The sequence below is a fragment of the Miscanthus floridulus genome, chromosome 11, assembly GCF_019320115.1.
Source record: "Miscanthus floridulus cultivar M001 chromosome 11, ASM1932011v1, whole genome shotgun sequence".
Taxonomy (NCBI): Eukaryota; Viridiplantae; Streptophyta; class Magnoliopsida; order Poales; family Poaceae; genus Miscanthus; species Miscanthus floridulus.
In genome coordinates, this window is record NC_089590.1 from 72,186,369 (window position 1) to 72,203,105 (window position 16,737).

The 16,737-nt window shown below is 46.7% G+C and overlaps 2 protein-coding genes and 1 pseudogene across 3 annotated transcripts; all 3 read left to right on the forward strand.

The window, feature by feature from the left end:
• The first annotated feature begins 4,663 nt into the window (after window positions 1–4,663).
• On the forward strand, window positions 4,664–7,830 carry LOC136494590 (uncharacterized; annotated as a pseudogene).
• Window positions 7,831–8,107: 277 nt separating this feature from the next.
• Window positions 8,108–12,847, forward strand: LOC136491186 (uncharacterized). 2 transcript variants are annotated; one of them, XM_066487423.1, is made up of 10 exons: window positions 8,108–8,406; window positions 8,726–8,797; window positions 9,055–9,296; window positions 9,734–9,854; window positions 9,934–10,008; window positions 10,102–10,228; window positions 10,316–11,076; window positions 11,224–11,351; window positions 11,550–11,639; window positions 12,273–12,847. In XM_066487423.1, exons 2-10 carry the CDS (start codon window positions 8,771–8,773, stop codon window positions 12,376–12,378), a joined length of 1,677 nt encoding a protein of 558 aa, XP_066343520.1. In that variant the 5' UTR covers window positions 8,108–8,406; window positions 8,726–8,770; the 3' UTR covers window positions 12,379–12,847. The 2 variants fall into 2 exon arrangements, with proteins under 2 accessions (XP_066343520.1, XP_066343521.1); XM_066487424.1 differs by having other exon boundaries at window positions 9,734–9,848.
• Window positions 12,848–13,977: 1,130 nt separating this feature from the next.
• On the forward strand, window positions 13,978–15,338 carry LOC136492185 (NAC transcription factor 29-like). Its single transcript, XM_066488289.1, has 3 exons — window positions 13,978–14,166; window positions 14,527–14,859; window positions 15,258–15,338. Exons 1-3 carry the CDS (start codon window positions 13,978–13,980, stop codon window positions 15,336–15,338), a joined length of 603 nt encoding a protein of 200 aa, XP_066344386.1.
• The last annotated feature ends 1,399 nt before the right edge of the window (window positions 15,339–16,737 follow it).

Here is a 16,737-nt window from a genome sequence, read left to right on the forward strand (position 1 = left end):
CGCATTCTCCTAAACGTGGAAGATGCAAACTCTCTGGATGACAAGATAAACAGGTTGAAGACGTGGTTGAAACTTGAAAGCCTTCTGGAAGCGAACTGAAAAGCTACAGGTAGAAGGAATTATGTAAAAGCGGTTAAGTGCTCCAGTGGGTGGACTCTTTTCTGGTTCATGACTGGGAGAAGTTTGTTTCATTTTTTGCTCTGTAGATGCCTGGGAGTTCTTTTCTCTTCAGGTTTAGCTGGGTTGTTACCGTGGGCCGGAGTGCCCTTGTTTTCTTTGTCGTAGTCGCTGACCTGATGTGGTATGTATACATGGCCAGCTGGGCCGGGCACGATGGGCCGGCCTAGGCACGGTACTAATAAGCACGGCTCGCCTCACATCGTGCCCGTGCCTAGTATGGCCCGATCGTAGTGCCGTGTCTGGGCCGCCATATCGGCTCGTAGTGCTGGCCCAAGCATGGCACGAAAATTGGCCCGACACGATGCGACCCGGTAATTCTCTACCGTTGGATGTCCTTTGATGTGCTACAACCGTTGGATGCAGTATACATATAGAAGATGCTAACCATAGCTCCCGTATCCCAATCCCTCTCTCGCCGTTTCACTTCCTCTCGCTCGGCTCGGCTCTCGTACAGTCGTCTGTCGCCCCCATTGCCCTATTCTTCCCCAGCCACTCCACCTCCATCCTCCATGTCCACGCGTCCCTCCGCTCGGCGTCCCCGCGACGGCGGCACTCGGGCGGGCGCGGCGTGGGTGCACAAGGCTAGGCGCCCCTCCCGTCTTCTCCTGCCCTGCAGCGACGCAGCGAGCTCGGCACGGCAGCACGGACAAGCTGCAAAGCGGCGATGCGACGGCACGGCGATAAGACAGCCTCGGCGGGATGGCAGCGTAGCGGCGGCGCGACGGCCTCAGGTGGGAGGCGCGGCTACGGGGCGGCTGTCGTGCTTAGCAGCACGGCGTGGCACGGCTAATAGCCTATAGTGTTGTGCCTGGTGTCGATGTTTCACCACCGATAGCCTGCCACGGGGGTACCCGGGACAGTTAGTTCGGGCTTCAGCGTATGCAGAACTCGACGGTAAACGCAAGAGACAGTCGATTTATCCTGGTTCGGACCCTCGATCGTGATCGAGTAATAGCCCTACGTCCAGTCGGCGTTAGCCTTTGCGTTGGATTGATTGTAAAAGTGTTCTCTAACTCTCTTTTGCTCTCCCCATCTAAGGAGCCCTGCCCTCCTTTATATAGTCAGGAGGCTAGAGTCCTAGTCGGTTTATAATGTAGAGTCTTAGTAGGATTACAGTGTAGTATTACTACTAGGATTACATGAGAGGAATCCTAATCAAACTAGATCTCCTCTCTTCCTTGCGGTGTATCTCGTGGGTCCCGCATCGACAAGCCCCCGAGCACTTCATGGTTGAACTCCGGAAGCCTTGTCTTGTTCCTTCAGGTCTTGCCGAGCAAGAACAAACGTTGTCCGAGTGCTTTCTTGAGTGAAACCATGTAGCGCTTCTTGGGATCTTCGAGTGGTGTGTGCTTTTTTGAAGAAAAAGTACTCCTATCTTAGTGTAGCCCCCGAGCCTCTTGCTATTTAGAATAAAAAGTTGGAGGGTCTTAAATCTTATGTTGTTTGAAAACTCCTGTCTTGGAGAAGTCTTCTGAGTGATGTGCGCTTTTTGGAAGAAAAAGTGCACTCACTGAGTGTAGCCCCCGAGCCTCTTGCTATTTGGAACAAAAAGTTGGAGGGTCTTAAATTTGAGTTGTTCAAAGAACTGAAAACCTCTTCTGAGGATATGTAGGATCTTGTAGACATTCTCAAGGGTGTATCCAAGTAACCCGCGAACTGCAGTAGGCTATCCATGTACCATTGCAGGTGAACACAGTTGCGCCACCGAGTACTTTCCATAATTAGCTTGCGTGCTTGATGTCTTCTTGCATGCTGCTGTATGTCATGCCTCTTCCTTTGTTTTGCTTGAGTAGTGAAAGTACATATAAATATGTACGTGCATCCTCATATTCGTGTTCATCTTGCTGACACAAAATCTTCTCGTTCGACCATGATCCGATCCGAGTAAGGCAACCTAGATAATCCGTCAAAAGGCTTCGGGTGGGTAGTCCCCTCACCGGAGACCCCGTATCACCCCCACCTTAGAATTTCCAAATCACCGCAACAAGATCGACCTTAGCTGTCGAGTAGTTGATCACCCTAACCGAGTAGTCGATCACCGCGGCCGAGTAGTCGGACGTCCTAGCGACTTGTAGAGCAGCAACCGAGTAAGACAGCGCGGGGCGTGTGTCTCACCCAACGAAGTAGTGGCCAAGTAAGGCAGCCAGCGGTGGGCGAGCTCCTTATTTGATGACGTGGTCCAGAAAATGGTTCCCTGCAAAGTAATCATACGAAAGTATGTAATAATTGATACACAAGATATCAAGTTGGAAGTATGTTCCAGTATTATAAAATGCATATTAATTTTTTTTTTCGTGTCTTGCTCTTACTAGGCTATGTAATTTTCCTAGGTAGGTAGCCTATTACGTTTAAACACCTCTCGCATCTTTCCGGCGAGTAGGCTTCACGGATTAAGACATCAGCAACCCCGGTAAATTAACAACCATTAAGAGAAGACATTATAAAATGCATATTAATTTTTTCGCGTCTTGCTCTTACTAGGCCATGTAATTTCCCTAGGTAGGTAGCCTGTTACGTTTAAACACCTCTCGCACCTTTCCAGCGAGTAGGTTTCACGGATTAAGGCCTCAGCAACCCAGGTAAATTAACGACCGTTAAGAGAAGACTTGAGTAGTCGGGGATGCAACTGTAGTAGAGCCGCGGAGGCATATGGATAATATCCGGAAATATATGATGATTAAAGAATATTTTAAAAAATATTAAACCATGACTTAGCTTGATTCGTGAACGATTGTCGACGAAGCCATGGCGGTCGTCGATGAAGCTGACTAGTCGAAGACTCGAAGTCGATTCCGACTAGTTGCCGATGGTGTGAAGCCCGCCCCCGGCTAGTTTTCTAGTCAAGATGAGTAGTCGAGGTCGCTGTCGGCGGGCGTCACGGCGTAGTCGAAGTAGTCCGTCTTCGACTAGTATTTTAGTTGAGACGAGTATTGAGGTTGCCATCGATGAATCAATCAACGGTGGTTGATGAAGCCAACTAGTCGGAGTCGATTCCGACTAGTTGTCGATGGCGCGAGGCTCGCCACACACCGACTGGTTTTCTGGTTGAGACGAGTAGTTGAGGTAGTCATCGGCGTGTCGTCGAGCGCCGTTGCGAAGTTGGAGTGGTCATCGGCGAGCGTCATGACGCAGTCGAAGAAGTCGTCGGTGAGTCGACCGTCGAAGTAGTCGAGAAGAGTAGTCAAAGCAGTCGTCCTCGACTAGTAACTAGTCAAGACAAGTAGTCGACGAGTCGCCGAGCGCCCTCATGAAGTTGAAGTAGTCGTTGACGAGGTAGTTTACGGCTGGATGTCGATGCTGCCGACTTATCATGGTGCGAACTTCTGGTAGCTTCTTTGGTATAAGTAAAAGAATTCTTCCGCCAGGCGCACATAATTTTCGCAATTTGATCTAGCATTGCATGGTTAACAGCGGCACAACAGTCTTTAGTAGCTGGAACATCTTGCGGCAGTGTAGCACATGGCCTTGATCCCGTAGGTCTGGATGAGCCGCAACTTTTGTGGTGGTGATCCGAATCTTCGAGGAGACGGCTTTGGAGCTTGTCATTGTCGTCTGCCTCGTAGATCCATGAACCGAAGATGAAGGTTGATCCCGTCGAGAAGATCATGTTGTCAAGGTCCGTCTAGCTCTCGGATGCAAATTCGCCGAAAGCCCCTACCTGGCGCGCCAGCTGTCGATGTTTCACCACCGATAGCCTGCCACGGGGGTACCCGGGGCAGTATGTTCGGACTTCAGCGTATGCAAAACTCGACGGTAAACGCAAGAGACGGTCGATTTATCCTGATTCGGGCCCTCGATCGTGATTGAGTAATAGCCCTACGTCCAGTTGACGTTAGCCTTTGCGTTGGATTAATTGTGAAGTGTTGTGTTGTTCTATTCTCTAGGAACTCCGCCCTCCTTTATATAGTCAGGAGGCCAGAGTCCTAGTCGATTTACAATGAGGTTCCTAGTAGGATTACATAATAATACTACTACTAAGTTTACAGGGAAAGAAATCCTAGTTAGACTAGATATTCTCCCTTCTTTATGGGGTATCCGGTGGGCCTCGTATCGACACCTGGGCCGGAATGCCGGCACGGGCGGCACTATGCGGCACGGCACGACAGCACCGCCGTGCCGTGCCTCACCGTGCTAGTGCTGTGCCGTGCTTGGGCAGCCTGTTTGGCCACGTGTATGAGCCTGGATATTGCTGGTATCCCTTGCCTTTTTTTCCTTTTTTTTCTTTTGGTATTGAATCGCTTTTACCGTTTTTTTCCTATAAAAGCAGAGTTTATCCAGCTAAAAAAAACTAAACTAAAAGACTAATAAGTAGACTAATTATTTAGTTAATCTTTAATCAATTGTTAGCTAACTAGATAGCTCAATTATAGTAATCTATTTAAATTATTTTTTTATTCTAACTATTAAGTAGTCATGTGTATCAGAGGTACCCTAGATCCACACCCACCTTTTATTGGTCATCTCGCCTCCAATTCAACCTCATTTCTCTTTCCCTCTACGGCTCTACGCGGCCGCGATGCCACCTCCGGTCACCGCACCGACCCATCCGCCTCCGCCCTCCGAGTCGACGACCACCACCAGACCGCAGCAGCAGCAGCCGCCGCCGCCACCGCCTCCTCCTCCTTCCGGCGTTGAGTCTGAGGTGCCGCCGAAGAAGCGGAAGCTGGAGGAGGAGGGGTTTCAGCGCTCGCCGTACTACACGATCAGAGAAACCGTCGCAAATCTCCGCGGCCGCTTCCTTCAGGTCCCCGCCGAAAACCCTAACATCCTCGAGTTCCATTCAGCAATAGCAGCAGCAGTAGCTAGTAGCCGCTAGCTAGCTCGCACGGTCACTATATTCCTAATTCAGCATTTAGGAATGTTTTTGCTTGCGATGTTTCGGGGGTAGAGCACTAGAGGTTGTATTGTGATTTTGAGTGAAATTGTGGAATATTTTATCGACGCCTGAACTGAAATGTTTGTGCAGACTGCAGAGGTTCATAGTTCATACTAGACCTTAGGCAGAATGGAAATACGTACTGATGTGTGTGATGACAAATACGTACTGATACAGAATGGAAATTGAAGTTCCTGGGATGTGTGTGATCTTAAGTGATCAGGTTAGCCCACCACGTTTGTGTGCAGTACACGTTCCTAATTCAACATACATGAATATTTTTGCCTGCCATATTTGTCTACAGAGCTGGCCGTAGTACTGTGCTTCTGAATGCAGTCCTGGAAGTTTCTATTGACGCTTGAACAGAAAAACAGTGTGCTGACTGCTGAGTTTCATAGTTCATAATAGTGTTTAGGCTGGTGTTTTATTGCAAGTGGAAATTAATGGTATGATGTGGACAAGTACATACGAAACAAAATCGAAATAAGAGTTCAAGGGATGGAGGTGCCGAGGTGGTGTAGGTCTAAGCGGTCAGGTTGACTAGCCCTGTCTGTGTGTCTTTCAATGTCAATGTGTGGTATTGCACTACATTTATTTTTGAGAAATGTATCTCTGGCGTCTTGTTTTTTGTTATGTTATTGGTTACGGTTAAAACTGTAATCAGTTATTAATTTGTTTGCATTTGTTGTCATGAAGGTTTGCCAAGGAACTGATTCAGAAAAGAAAGATGCTGCTGTTGAGATCTTGAATGGTAAGTGATTGGTCCATCATGTTGGAGCAACGTGTAATTTTTTAATGTATTTCAGTAATCATAATCTGCACTAGAAATAGTGTTATGGCAACGGATTTTGAATTTATCCAGTTTCTGTAGTACCATTTTATAGAAAACCATATTTCTTCGATACATATTGCTCTCTGTGGGTTGTAACATAAGTATGACAGAGGCGCTGTGACATTTCTTCTCAAATGTTATCATTCAAATATTGAATCCTCAGCATGGTTAACCCATCTATGACTTTTAGTATATTACATTTCTTTATTTGTTAATTGTTATATATCATGTAAAAATATTATTGCATTCAAAAGCATTCCACCTGAGTCCCGCCTCTCTTAAGTTATTATGGTTCTGCGTTTGCTGTACACATGTAAAATACTTCTTTGATTATGTTCTCTACTCAGAAGCAGCTTTTATTGAAAACAAGCCACTATGTTCTGTAATCTATTCGAAATGCAAAAGAAATAATAGAACTGTGCATCAAATTATCAGTTATTATGAAATACCATGATCAGCAGCTTTCTTTCAAAATGCATCTATTCTTTCTTTCTTTTTCTTTTTTTCTTTTTGCATTTAGATTACGCCTTGTTTTGTGGCCTGTAAATACTACCTGAGCATGAGCACATGGGCCTTACATTTGAACGATTTTACAAAAAATTTATATATAATAATGGCTTCTTTATCATGCATATGTATGCATAAAAAAATATTTGGATAATTAAATCTAACTTGTCTGTCCTCTGCTCTTCTTTTGTCTTACAGAGATGAAAGATGTGATAATTATCCAAGAAAACACGGCTTGATCTCTCCGCTGCTGCTGAACCTGTGATACCGTTTGACAAACATGCAGCTAGAGCTCCTGAGGATAAGCGTGCTGAGAAAGTTCTGTCTGAAGAGAAGAGTCTAGGTCCTACGACAAGCCTGGCGGGAAATTTTGTGCACAGTACAGGTGGAGGTGTACCACTGAAGCCTGATAACTCAGACACCACAGCACATGGGTTACCAGTGAAGACTAAAAACTGGGCCGGACCAAGTAAGATAACAGGTTATACAAAGCAACAGGGCGCACTCCCTCAAGGATCTTATGTCATCGGTGGATCTCCCATTGGCTGGAATTTCCTTATGTGGCCTGGAAGCAAAGCAGTCTACTATGGTTGACCAAAGCAGAGTGGTTGGCTCGTCAATCTGCAAAATGAAGTTCCATCCTGCTGTCCCAGTGATCTAACAGCTACATGGATCGATCTTTAGAAGATAACATAGTATTCCCTAATCCCTAGTTTCTGTGATATAAGTAGAACCAAATAGTACATGACACACCAGGAAGATGACCTCTTTGACACCAGAGCATGGTAACTTGGTAAGGCACTGAGGTATATTGGGTTACTCAGTCTTTTGGAATGGATTTTGTTGCACAGTAGGGGTAATCAGCAGTAGATATACAGAGAATTTTGGTACTGTAAAGTGGATGAGCCAAGCGTCCATGTTATGTTTTCTGTTCAGAAGTGGATACGAGGAAGAACCTCAGCACATGACAGCGCATTAGCGCTGATGCACAGTTAAACGACTGGTGGAGTTCCTGACTCCCTGCGCTATGTGACTTTGTTCCATTAATTCTGTATCTTGCCTGCCTTGCTTTACCTGTGGACACTGGACAGTCAAGAGAGAATGCTTGTGAAAACTTGTGTTTTAGTTGCTTGTTTGTGCAGCTACTGTTCAAGTGCAGCAAGGCTACTGGCATTAGTTTGGCCTTCTACCTTGCTTGTCTTTTTTGTTCTCTGAGGAGATCTAGATTTTCTAACTTTGATAACCTTTTACATTTGGATAGCAAAGCTACTGAAAACCTCAGGATAAACAGGAGCATCTGTTCGGAATCTGCACGGCCTGAACGCCTGTGTTGCGGCTTACAACACTCCTACATGTACTGATGATGACGCACATCACTTCCCTTTCTCGTCAGAACAAGGGGGTAGGGGACCAAGTCCCCCGCTTCGGTCATCCTGTCTTCCATTCTTCTCGGAGCGTGCTCGTGCTCCGCTGTTGACGAAAGCGACGCTTTTGGGCAAGGAAACGGGCCTTCAGCGTCCCAGCTCGCGATTGGGCCCTCGCAGCACCTGCCAAAACAAGAAAAAGGCCTAGCCCATGCGCCAAGCTCCATGCGGAGGTTCCAGAGACATCTCACGTATCTGAGGCAAGGCGACGTCAGGCTTCTTACCCGGCGCAGGCGAAACGCGCCTATTTAACTGTGCGCCCGCCTCAACCCCTGCCTCCTCCCCGGCCCCCTGTGCTCCCCGTTTCCCCACCCAACGAGAGCCAAAAGCCTCGCGCCCCACGCCGCCCCGCTCCGCCCCGGCGGCGACCCCCTGCCGTTTTCCGCAGCGACAGGCGACCAAGCCGCGGGCTTTGATCGCCTCCGCCCCGTGCCTACCCGGCCGCGGGCGTAGCCGCCGCCGCCACGACCGCAGCAGGCCCGGCCCCCCTCGGCGACTTCTGATCCAGCCGCGTCGTCGCGCGACAGCTCGTCGTCCGAGTCCGATCCCCGCCACCGCCGCGGAACGAGGCGTTTCCGGTCCCCGAGGTGAGTCCCCCAAACCGGTGGTGCGATTCCGCCTGGTTTCTATGGTTGCTTTGCCGTGGCGGCGTCCCAGATTCGCCCCGTATTCTCCGTCCAAACCCTAGATTCGTCATTCCCGGCGTCACGTCTGGGGCAGAATTTGGGCGATTAGGTGCCTATTCTATGATTTGAGCACCTTCGCCAAGGAATTTTACGGTCAATCGATGCTGGTTCAATGTGTATGTGGTCCCAATTGGACGCTTGGCTGGTTCAACGTGGTCATTTTCTGAACAATTCATGGCGACCTTTGTAAACTTATGGAAGTTTCCTTGCTCTGATTCAGGGGATTCGTGGAATTTGAGACTGATACGACGGGATCCTGGTGATAATGCGGGGCTACGAGTACGAGACCAATGTAAGTTCTACATTGTTCACTTCATTCGGTTTAATTTCGACCAAGTGTGATCATTAAAGCTTTTAAAGGCCACAAATCAAAGTTTAAATGGGTTAAAAACTGAGATAGACAGAGGATTATGATAACTTCATTTTTTTTATTTGCTTAAATGTAGAAAAATAATTGTAATAAAACAAAGAGGGAACTATAGTATTGACTATCGTGAAAAAAAGCAGTGCAATGTTTTTGGTCTCGTAACGATGACAATTATTGTGCAGGGTTACCACCGGGAAGTGGAAGATGAGTACGGAGATGAGTACTATGATCAAGATGAGTATTTGGAGGAGGGTTCGGGTGCTGGGGATGAGTATGTTGAGGAGGAAGAGCCTACAGAGGGACAAAAGGAGATCCTCGAGTTGAGAGAACGATTAAAAGAGCAGATTAGGCGAAAGGCAAAGGCTGCTGCTGCCTGCACAACTGGCCGCTCGTCATCTTCACAAATGCCTCAAGCCAGGGACAAGTATGTTTGATGTACTGATTCTCAGCAGCATTCTCTTTCTTTCTAAAATGATCTCTCTTTGAGCTCATGCCATTGAGAAATAATAAGACTTTATGGGAGATTACTTGTTCCCTTTCGAAATGTCTCCTGTTGTGGAACTAAAGTTTTTCATAGCCTATTGATCATTATACACTTGTGAAATAAATGCTGCTGGAAGATTTATTTTTCCACCAATATATTAGTTTGTTTTTCAGTGTGGTTGTGATGTTGGTAAACCAATTTTCTTTAACCTAAAGACCAATCAGTATTTGATGAATAAGGGAACTTTTCTTTTCTTTTGTTTTCCAACAAAATAGTCTAGCAGCACTTCTACACATTCTGCAGTTGATATTTCTTCTGCATTTCTTACCTTATTGTTGTTATAGAGTGTTCTTCAATGTGTTTCTTTTCCCTGCTAGATTTGGCTCTTTCTTCGGGCCATCCAAGCCGGTGATTTCTCGTCGAGTGATTGAAGAAAGAAAATCATTGAAAGAACTGCATAGCACAATTGCAAGGGAGCCAAGGCCTTCTGGAGTACATGTAATACTACGCCAGTATGCTTATTTTGATTAGCACTGGACCAACATTAAATAATTATTTTCTGTTTTGCTTTTGCCAGAAGGATATTCCATCGTCCTCTAAAGTGCAAAGTAAAGGAAATGGACATCAGCATAAACAGAAGATTGTTAATCAGGTATAAATAATTTGTATTCACGGCATTCTTTTGCATGTTCAGTACAATGGACCTAAAATAATGTATTCACAACATAGCAGTTGCAATTTGCAGGTAAAGAGGAAGGTTGAGGCACTTAAGGATAACCGAGATTATTCATTTCTACTCTCGGATGATGCTGACCTTTCGCCCTCTCCAAAGGAGAAACCTGCTGCTAGATCTTCCTTGACTCAAAGGGCTGGTGAGTTGGAACTCTAATTTTATTAGACAAGGTCTTCCCTGTGTCTTCAAACGTGAATTGCTGACTGTTTGTTTCTGGACAATGAAGATCGCGAGGTGATGCAATCAACAGTAAAGAGCAAGGCACCAACAAGTCAACCTGCACGTTTGTCAAATGGATATGGACCTAAGAACACAATGTCAACTCAAAGGCATGCCGAAGGTAGGGTAGATTCCATGAGAAAGGAGGCTTTCTTGAATAGAGAAAGGGTTGTTTCACGTGACAGTGAGAGGACGCATTGTATTGCAAGAAATGGATCCAACCAGGCAAGCACTAGCAAAACCACAATCCAAAAGCTTCCAAGCAGCGGTCCTATTGCTAATAAGCAACCTTCCAAGGATTTGAATGATGCAACTCTGCGGAAGAGCACTGTAGCCTCGAAGAACCATCTCTCAGAGATTGACAGACCAAAATCCTCGCAAAGTCAGAGGATGCAGTCAGCTGGTCAGAGACCACAGCATTCTTCCCACGGTCAGAGGCCACATCAATCCATGCAGCATAGGCCGCAGCAGTCATTGCAGGGTCAGAGGCCACAGCAAATGACACAGGGTCAGAAACCACAACAGTCTTTGCAGAGTCAACGGGCTCGACAGTCCTTGCAGAATCAAAGACCACAGCAGTCCTCACGTATTCAGAAACCGCAATCCTCACAAACACACAGACCACAGTCACTAAGTAACAGGTCCCAGCCATCACAAGGACAAAGGCCTCTTTCTTCGAAGGGTCAATATTCGGAGCAAAGAAGAGTACAGGCAAATAATAGAGTCAAACAAGCTGAAAGGCAGATTTGGCCTCCCTCGAAGTCCATGGTAAATACTTATGAGAAAATACCACCTTTCTGGATTTTGCCTGAAGTTATCTGCCACTCATATTTCCTGTATATGGGCTGAATTCGTTTGGCTAGGGTTGCTGATGTTTCATTTGTTCCATTATTGTCTCTGTATTTGTGCTTGTAGCCATCTCGGCCAGTCTCTTCCAATGGAATTCGTGATGATCATGCAAAGAGAAAGCAAGTGGCAAAAAGAAGATTTGATGAAGATGAAGATGAGGAAGACCCCTTTGCAATGATCAGAAATATGTTCGGGTACTGTCTAGATAAGCCTGCTCTATCTTTTCTGTTTGGGTCAGTGGTTGTGAGCATCAGCCATCGGCCTCTATATAAGTTAGCATGTTTTACTAACATGGTTTTCAAGCTGAGCAAACCAAGCATTGCTTGATTGCAGTGGCTGTTCGAAGATGTTGCTTATAGATATTTGGATTCTAATTTTGGCTTCCTTTGCAGGTATGATCCTAGTAGATATGCAGGCAGAGATGAGGATGTCAGTGACATGGAAGCTGATTTTGCTACTATAGAAATGGAAGAGAAAAGAAGGTATTGCTTCTCTTATTTTATCCAATATGATATTGTGCAGATTAAAATAAAAGCTTATATAATATACGTGTATGCTTTATATTCAAGATATTGCACTGCCTGCACAGATGATCAAGATAACTTTAGTATCATAACTTGACCTGCGGGGGGTAAGATGGCCCCCGGGCATAGCCTGGTAGAGAAGATCTCTCACGCAGATCAAGAAAACCCCCGAACCTCCGCCCCTGCACCCTTACACGGGACCGTTCACCATGTGAGCTGGTTCGGAACCACCGTGCTTTGAGTGAGTCGGACGAGGGGGTTTTTTTACCCAGGCCACGTAAATCCGCTCCCACTGGGAGTCGAACCCGGGTCACTGGGGTGCCATCCGGTCGCTCTAGCCATTCGGCCAAGAGTCCGTTGGCAGATAACTTTAGTATCATAATGATGAGACATTTGATTGTTTTTTTTTTGTACTCTCTACCGTACCATTCAATTGCTTCCTAGGGTCAAGTTCCTGTGCCATGTTTATTCATGGTTAAGAAACTAGCAGTGCACGTCGGATGCATGTGGATACTCAGCATTCTGGGTTTTCCTGTCTGTGGACGCCCTCTATTTCTTATCTGATTCACATTTGATATTGGTTTCTTTCAGCGCAAGGATTGCTAGGCAGGAGGATGAAGAGCAACTTCGCTTGATTGAGGAAGAAGAGAGACGCGAGCAGGAGAGGAAGAGGCGAAAGATGGCACGAGGCCGATAGTCCAATACACCGTCATATTTGTATGTTATAACTGCACAGGCCTGATTGCCTGTGGACAAGTCCCATGGTCGATCAGACAGGCGTTTCTCTTGCAGTCCTGTTACCCTTGAGCGTTGCAGACAACAGCAAACCTTAGCTCGTTGATTATCTGGAGGCAAATCAAGGAAAACGGCAGGTGAGCAACGCTGGGCACGTGTAACAACAGAATGGCAGAATGTTAGTCGTAGTGGTTTATTTCTCGAAGCTTACATGGACCATATTTAAGCTCTCGTCAGACTGTTTGGATAGCAGAAGGCTCCCAACGTTGCAGCGCCTCGTCGGATTGTTTCTTCTAAATTCTAATTATATACTGATTCTTTCAGTTAAGCCTATATAAGGATGCCTAATCCAAGTGGTTGTTTGGGTGTAGTAGTGTTGTAATAAACGATGTGTTAGAATTTTCGGACATAATTTTGACCTTTTGTCAGGCGATCACTGCACTGCAGATGCGCCTCTGGTGTCGTCCTGTCTGGTCAGGACTCAGGACTCAGGAAGTCAGGAGTCAGGAGGGATGTTTCGAGCTTTTCCCCTTTTTGGAAACGGGACTCGGATACGGATACCCCTTTTCCTGCACGGAACGTTAGCACCACGAAGCAGGCATCTTGTCTGGTTGAGGAGCTTGTCGTGCTGATATACCCCTGTTCGCTCGTCTGAGGAGCCGTAATGTTTTTTTAGAGCGAATGAACAGTATTTTCCGCCGTAAATCAGTAAACAGTACTTTAAGTCTGTCTGGCCAGACGCACAGGGCAAAATATGTTTCCAGCGATTCGAACCTTCCCCTGTATGTCTCTCAACATATAGTAGGTGAAAAGTAGAACACGAAGAGAAAAAAAAAGATAGGAAGAATATTCTTTATTGTTCTGAATATTAGTAATTACGACATAGAACCACGTATATACTCCCTCTGTCTCGTTATACAAAGACGTTTTAGCTGTCAACCACATAACGAAGACTCTCTGAACCTGGATGTATACAACGAAGACTCTCTGAAGCTGGATGTATACAACAAAGACTCCTGAACCTGGATGTATACAACTAAGAACCTGGACGCCGGCTCTGTCCTGGTACATGGGACATGCAGTGAATGTAGTCACATAAATGCAGTGCTAGAACGTAAAGTATATTGGGACAGAGGGAGTACAGTCCTACCAAAATCTAAGAGTACGGTAAAAACCCACGTACAAGCAGATTAAGATTAGGATTGTTCCTTCTTTTTTTTTTCTTCTAGGACAGACTCGTGTGTTTTACAACAATTTTAAGGCTCAATTCGGCTGATCTATAAGCCGCTTGTACTGATTTGTATGACTAATTTATTGAGAGAGAAAAATATTATACCATAACTAATGGCAGCCGAACATAGCCTTAATCACAAAAGCAGGCAGCTTGAATCCTGTTCGTGTTAGAGTTGTAGTACGTCTCCAACAATGTTGGCCGAGAACAGGAAGGTGCAGAACAAAGGATCATGGTTTCGAGTACTAATAAGGACTCCGACGAAACTCCGCTACCAGGTAACAAGCGTCACCCTAAAACCTCACGGGTCACGACTCACGAGTCGCCGACATGGCAGAAAGAGAGGAGAGACCGAGCGGAGGGGGTGACGACGATAACGGCAAGTATCCGATTGGGTTCCGCTTCAAGCCGACGACCGAGGAGCTCGTGGAGCTCTACCTCCTCCCCAAACTGCTGCACGAACCGACCGTGCCAGACGAATTCGTCATCGAGGCGGACGCGTACGGGTGTGACCCGGAGGTATTGGCCCTGTTCTGATAAGTAATGGTTAAAAGTATCGTTGGCTGATTTATCGTAAGATAAAAATATTATACGTTAACTGAAAAAGTACGGTTTTTAAGCCAAGCGATCATAAAGATTGACTGGTACAGCAATACAGCATGCATGCCATTGCCAATTTGCCATGACCTGACCCTTGAACTGTTAATTCTCTGTTCCCTTTTTTGGTACCGGGGTAATTAACCCTGGTTGCCTGGGCAAACTCTATTATCTGCGTATTCTTTCACTTGAAAAAAAAAAGAAAAAAGAAGCCTTTTACACTTTGCCTTGAGTATATATAGATGATGATTTGATTACATAATATACACAGAAAAATACAAGGAGAGCGGCGTGGACGACACCTGGTACTTCCTGTCGCCGAGGTACCGCAAGTATCGGGGAGGGGATAGGCCGGTGCGGCGCACGGTCGACGACCGTGGCCGGTGGAAGCCGTCGACGGGCCAGTCAAAACTACCGGAGGAGGAGGACGCCTCGATGAGCCATTCCAAGGCGAAGAAGGCCGCGTTCAGCGAGAACACCCTCGCCTACTACGTGGGCTCCACCAAGGACGAGACCAAGACCAAGTGGCTCATGCACGAGCTCGTCGTCCCCGAGACGCCCGACAACGGCTTCCACATCAAGAGCGCCGCCGCCGAGCCCCGCGACAACATGCTGGTCAGTTCCAGTTCTCGCCGAGACGTTCAAATTCAGTTGTCTCTTTCTGCTGTTTTGGAATATCTTCGTTCTCCCCACCAATTCGGGCCAAGACGTTCAAATTCAGTTGTCTCTTTCTGCTGTTTTGGAATATCTTCGTTCTCCCCACCAATTCGGGCCTCTTTGGCACGGCTTATGCCGGCTTCGGCTTCATCTATTTTGCGTAAATTGAGGCACTGTAACGTGAAGCCGTTTTGTAAGCCAGGGTTAAAATAAACTATAAGTCAGAAAAAACCAGTTTTTCTGGCTTCACCGGCTTTGGCTTCACCGGTGAAGCCGTTTTGGATGAGCCGTGCCAAAAGGAGCTTTCATGTTGTTGTCTGACGCTCTGACTCAGACTGTACTTGCGTTGCATGCAGTTGAACAGATACGTCGTGTGCAGGATTTACAAGGAGAAAATCCCCTATTTAGCATCACAAATGACATGCTTCCTTATATAGCATCCGAAGATTAAATTTTCCTAATATAGCACTGGGTTTGTTTTTGTCCCCTATCTAGCACTACCGTCAGATCTGTTAGGGTATACCGTTTTGTGCTGTCAGATAATTGAAGGATAGACTAAAATACCCTTACGAACAGGTCACGGTCCTGAGCCGTCGGTCATTTCTCTTCTCCCGAACCCTATCACGACTCCCACCGCACCAAAGCGAAGGCCGACGGCGGTGGCTTGCCTCCCGGCGAGGAGCCCTTTCCCGCGGATCCGGGGGGGCATGGATCCGAGCGGGGGCGACCCAAGCGGCGCCGGCTGCGGCGACGGCGTGTGTGGCGGGGCCGGCCCGAGCGGCGGTGGCCCAAGCAGGAGCAGCGGCGGCGGCACCCCATGCGTAGCCTACCGCAGTCCCGGCGGAGGCGCGTGCGCATCCCCGCACTGCCCCAGCGGCGGCACGTGCGCAGCCCCGCACAGCCCTAGCAGAGGCACGTGCGCAACCTTGCACAGCCCAAGCACACGAGCAGAGGTGCCACCCGGCGGCGCTCGAAGGTCTGACATGGCCGCATTGTTGGATGGGTGAGTTCCCATCCTCTCCTCATTGTGTTCTTGGTGTTGATGCCCTTTCAACTGTTGGTACAATTACTCATAGTTTAAGATGTTTTTATTTGGTTCACAGGTTTCATCCATCTCTTGATTCAAAATTCAACTTATATCCTATAAATGAAACACCTTGGTAGCCCTAAGAAAGCTAGGAAAGATGTAAGATGCTTTTGTTTTGAGAAAGTTGTTGATTCTAATCTCACTAATTTTCAAGATTTAGTTGAATCCATCGTAGATTAGTACCCTCCTGGCTATATGGAAACTGCACATCTTCAGTATCATGACCATGATTCAAAAACCTTCCCAGAAGTTAAAACCGACCAAGATTTGATGTTAATGTTTGAAAAAAACATAAGAAAACAAAGGTCATGGACATGTTCGTAACATATTCTCATCCATCTGAACCATATGAGCCTCTCGCTCACTGGCATTACGAGGACCAAGGGCAGCCCATGCAGAATCCTTCTGTTGAACTAGAGGACACATATTTAGATAATCCATCGCCCAAGAATGAACATGTAGGGGTCGATGAGGAGGCTATGTACTTGGCAAGCAATGAACCTATGCATGCTCTAAATGTGGTCCTTTATTCTAGGCGCAAAAGAATGGAAAAGGATTTTGGTCCTGATGAGGAGGGTATGGATGATGAGGAGGATCTCGACTCACAGTCCGAATCTGAAACTGAGGTTGCTGATGAGCTGGTGGACACAGAATATGAGGAAGATCATGTCCCAGATATAGAACATGACAAAGAAGACCCTCCAATGACAGAAGGCACCACATATTCTTGTATGGAAGCTTTTAAGTTG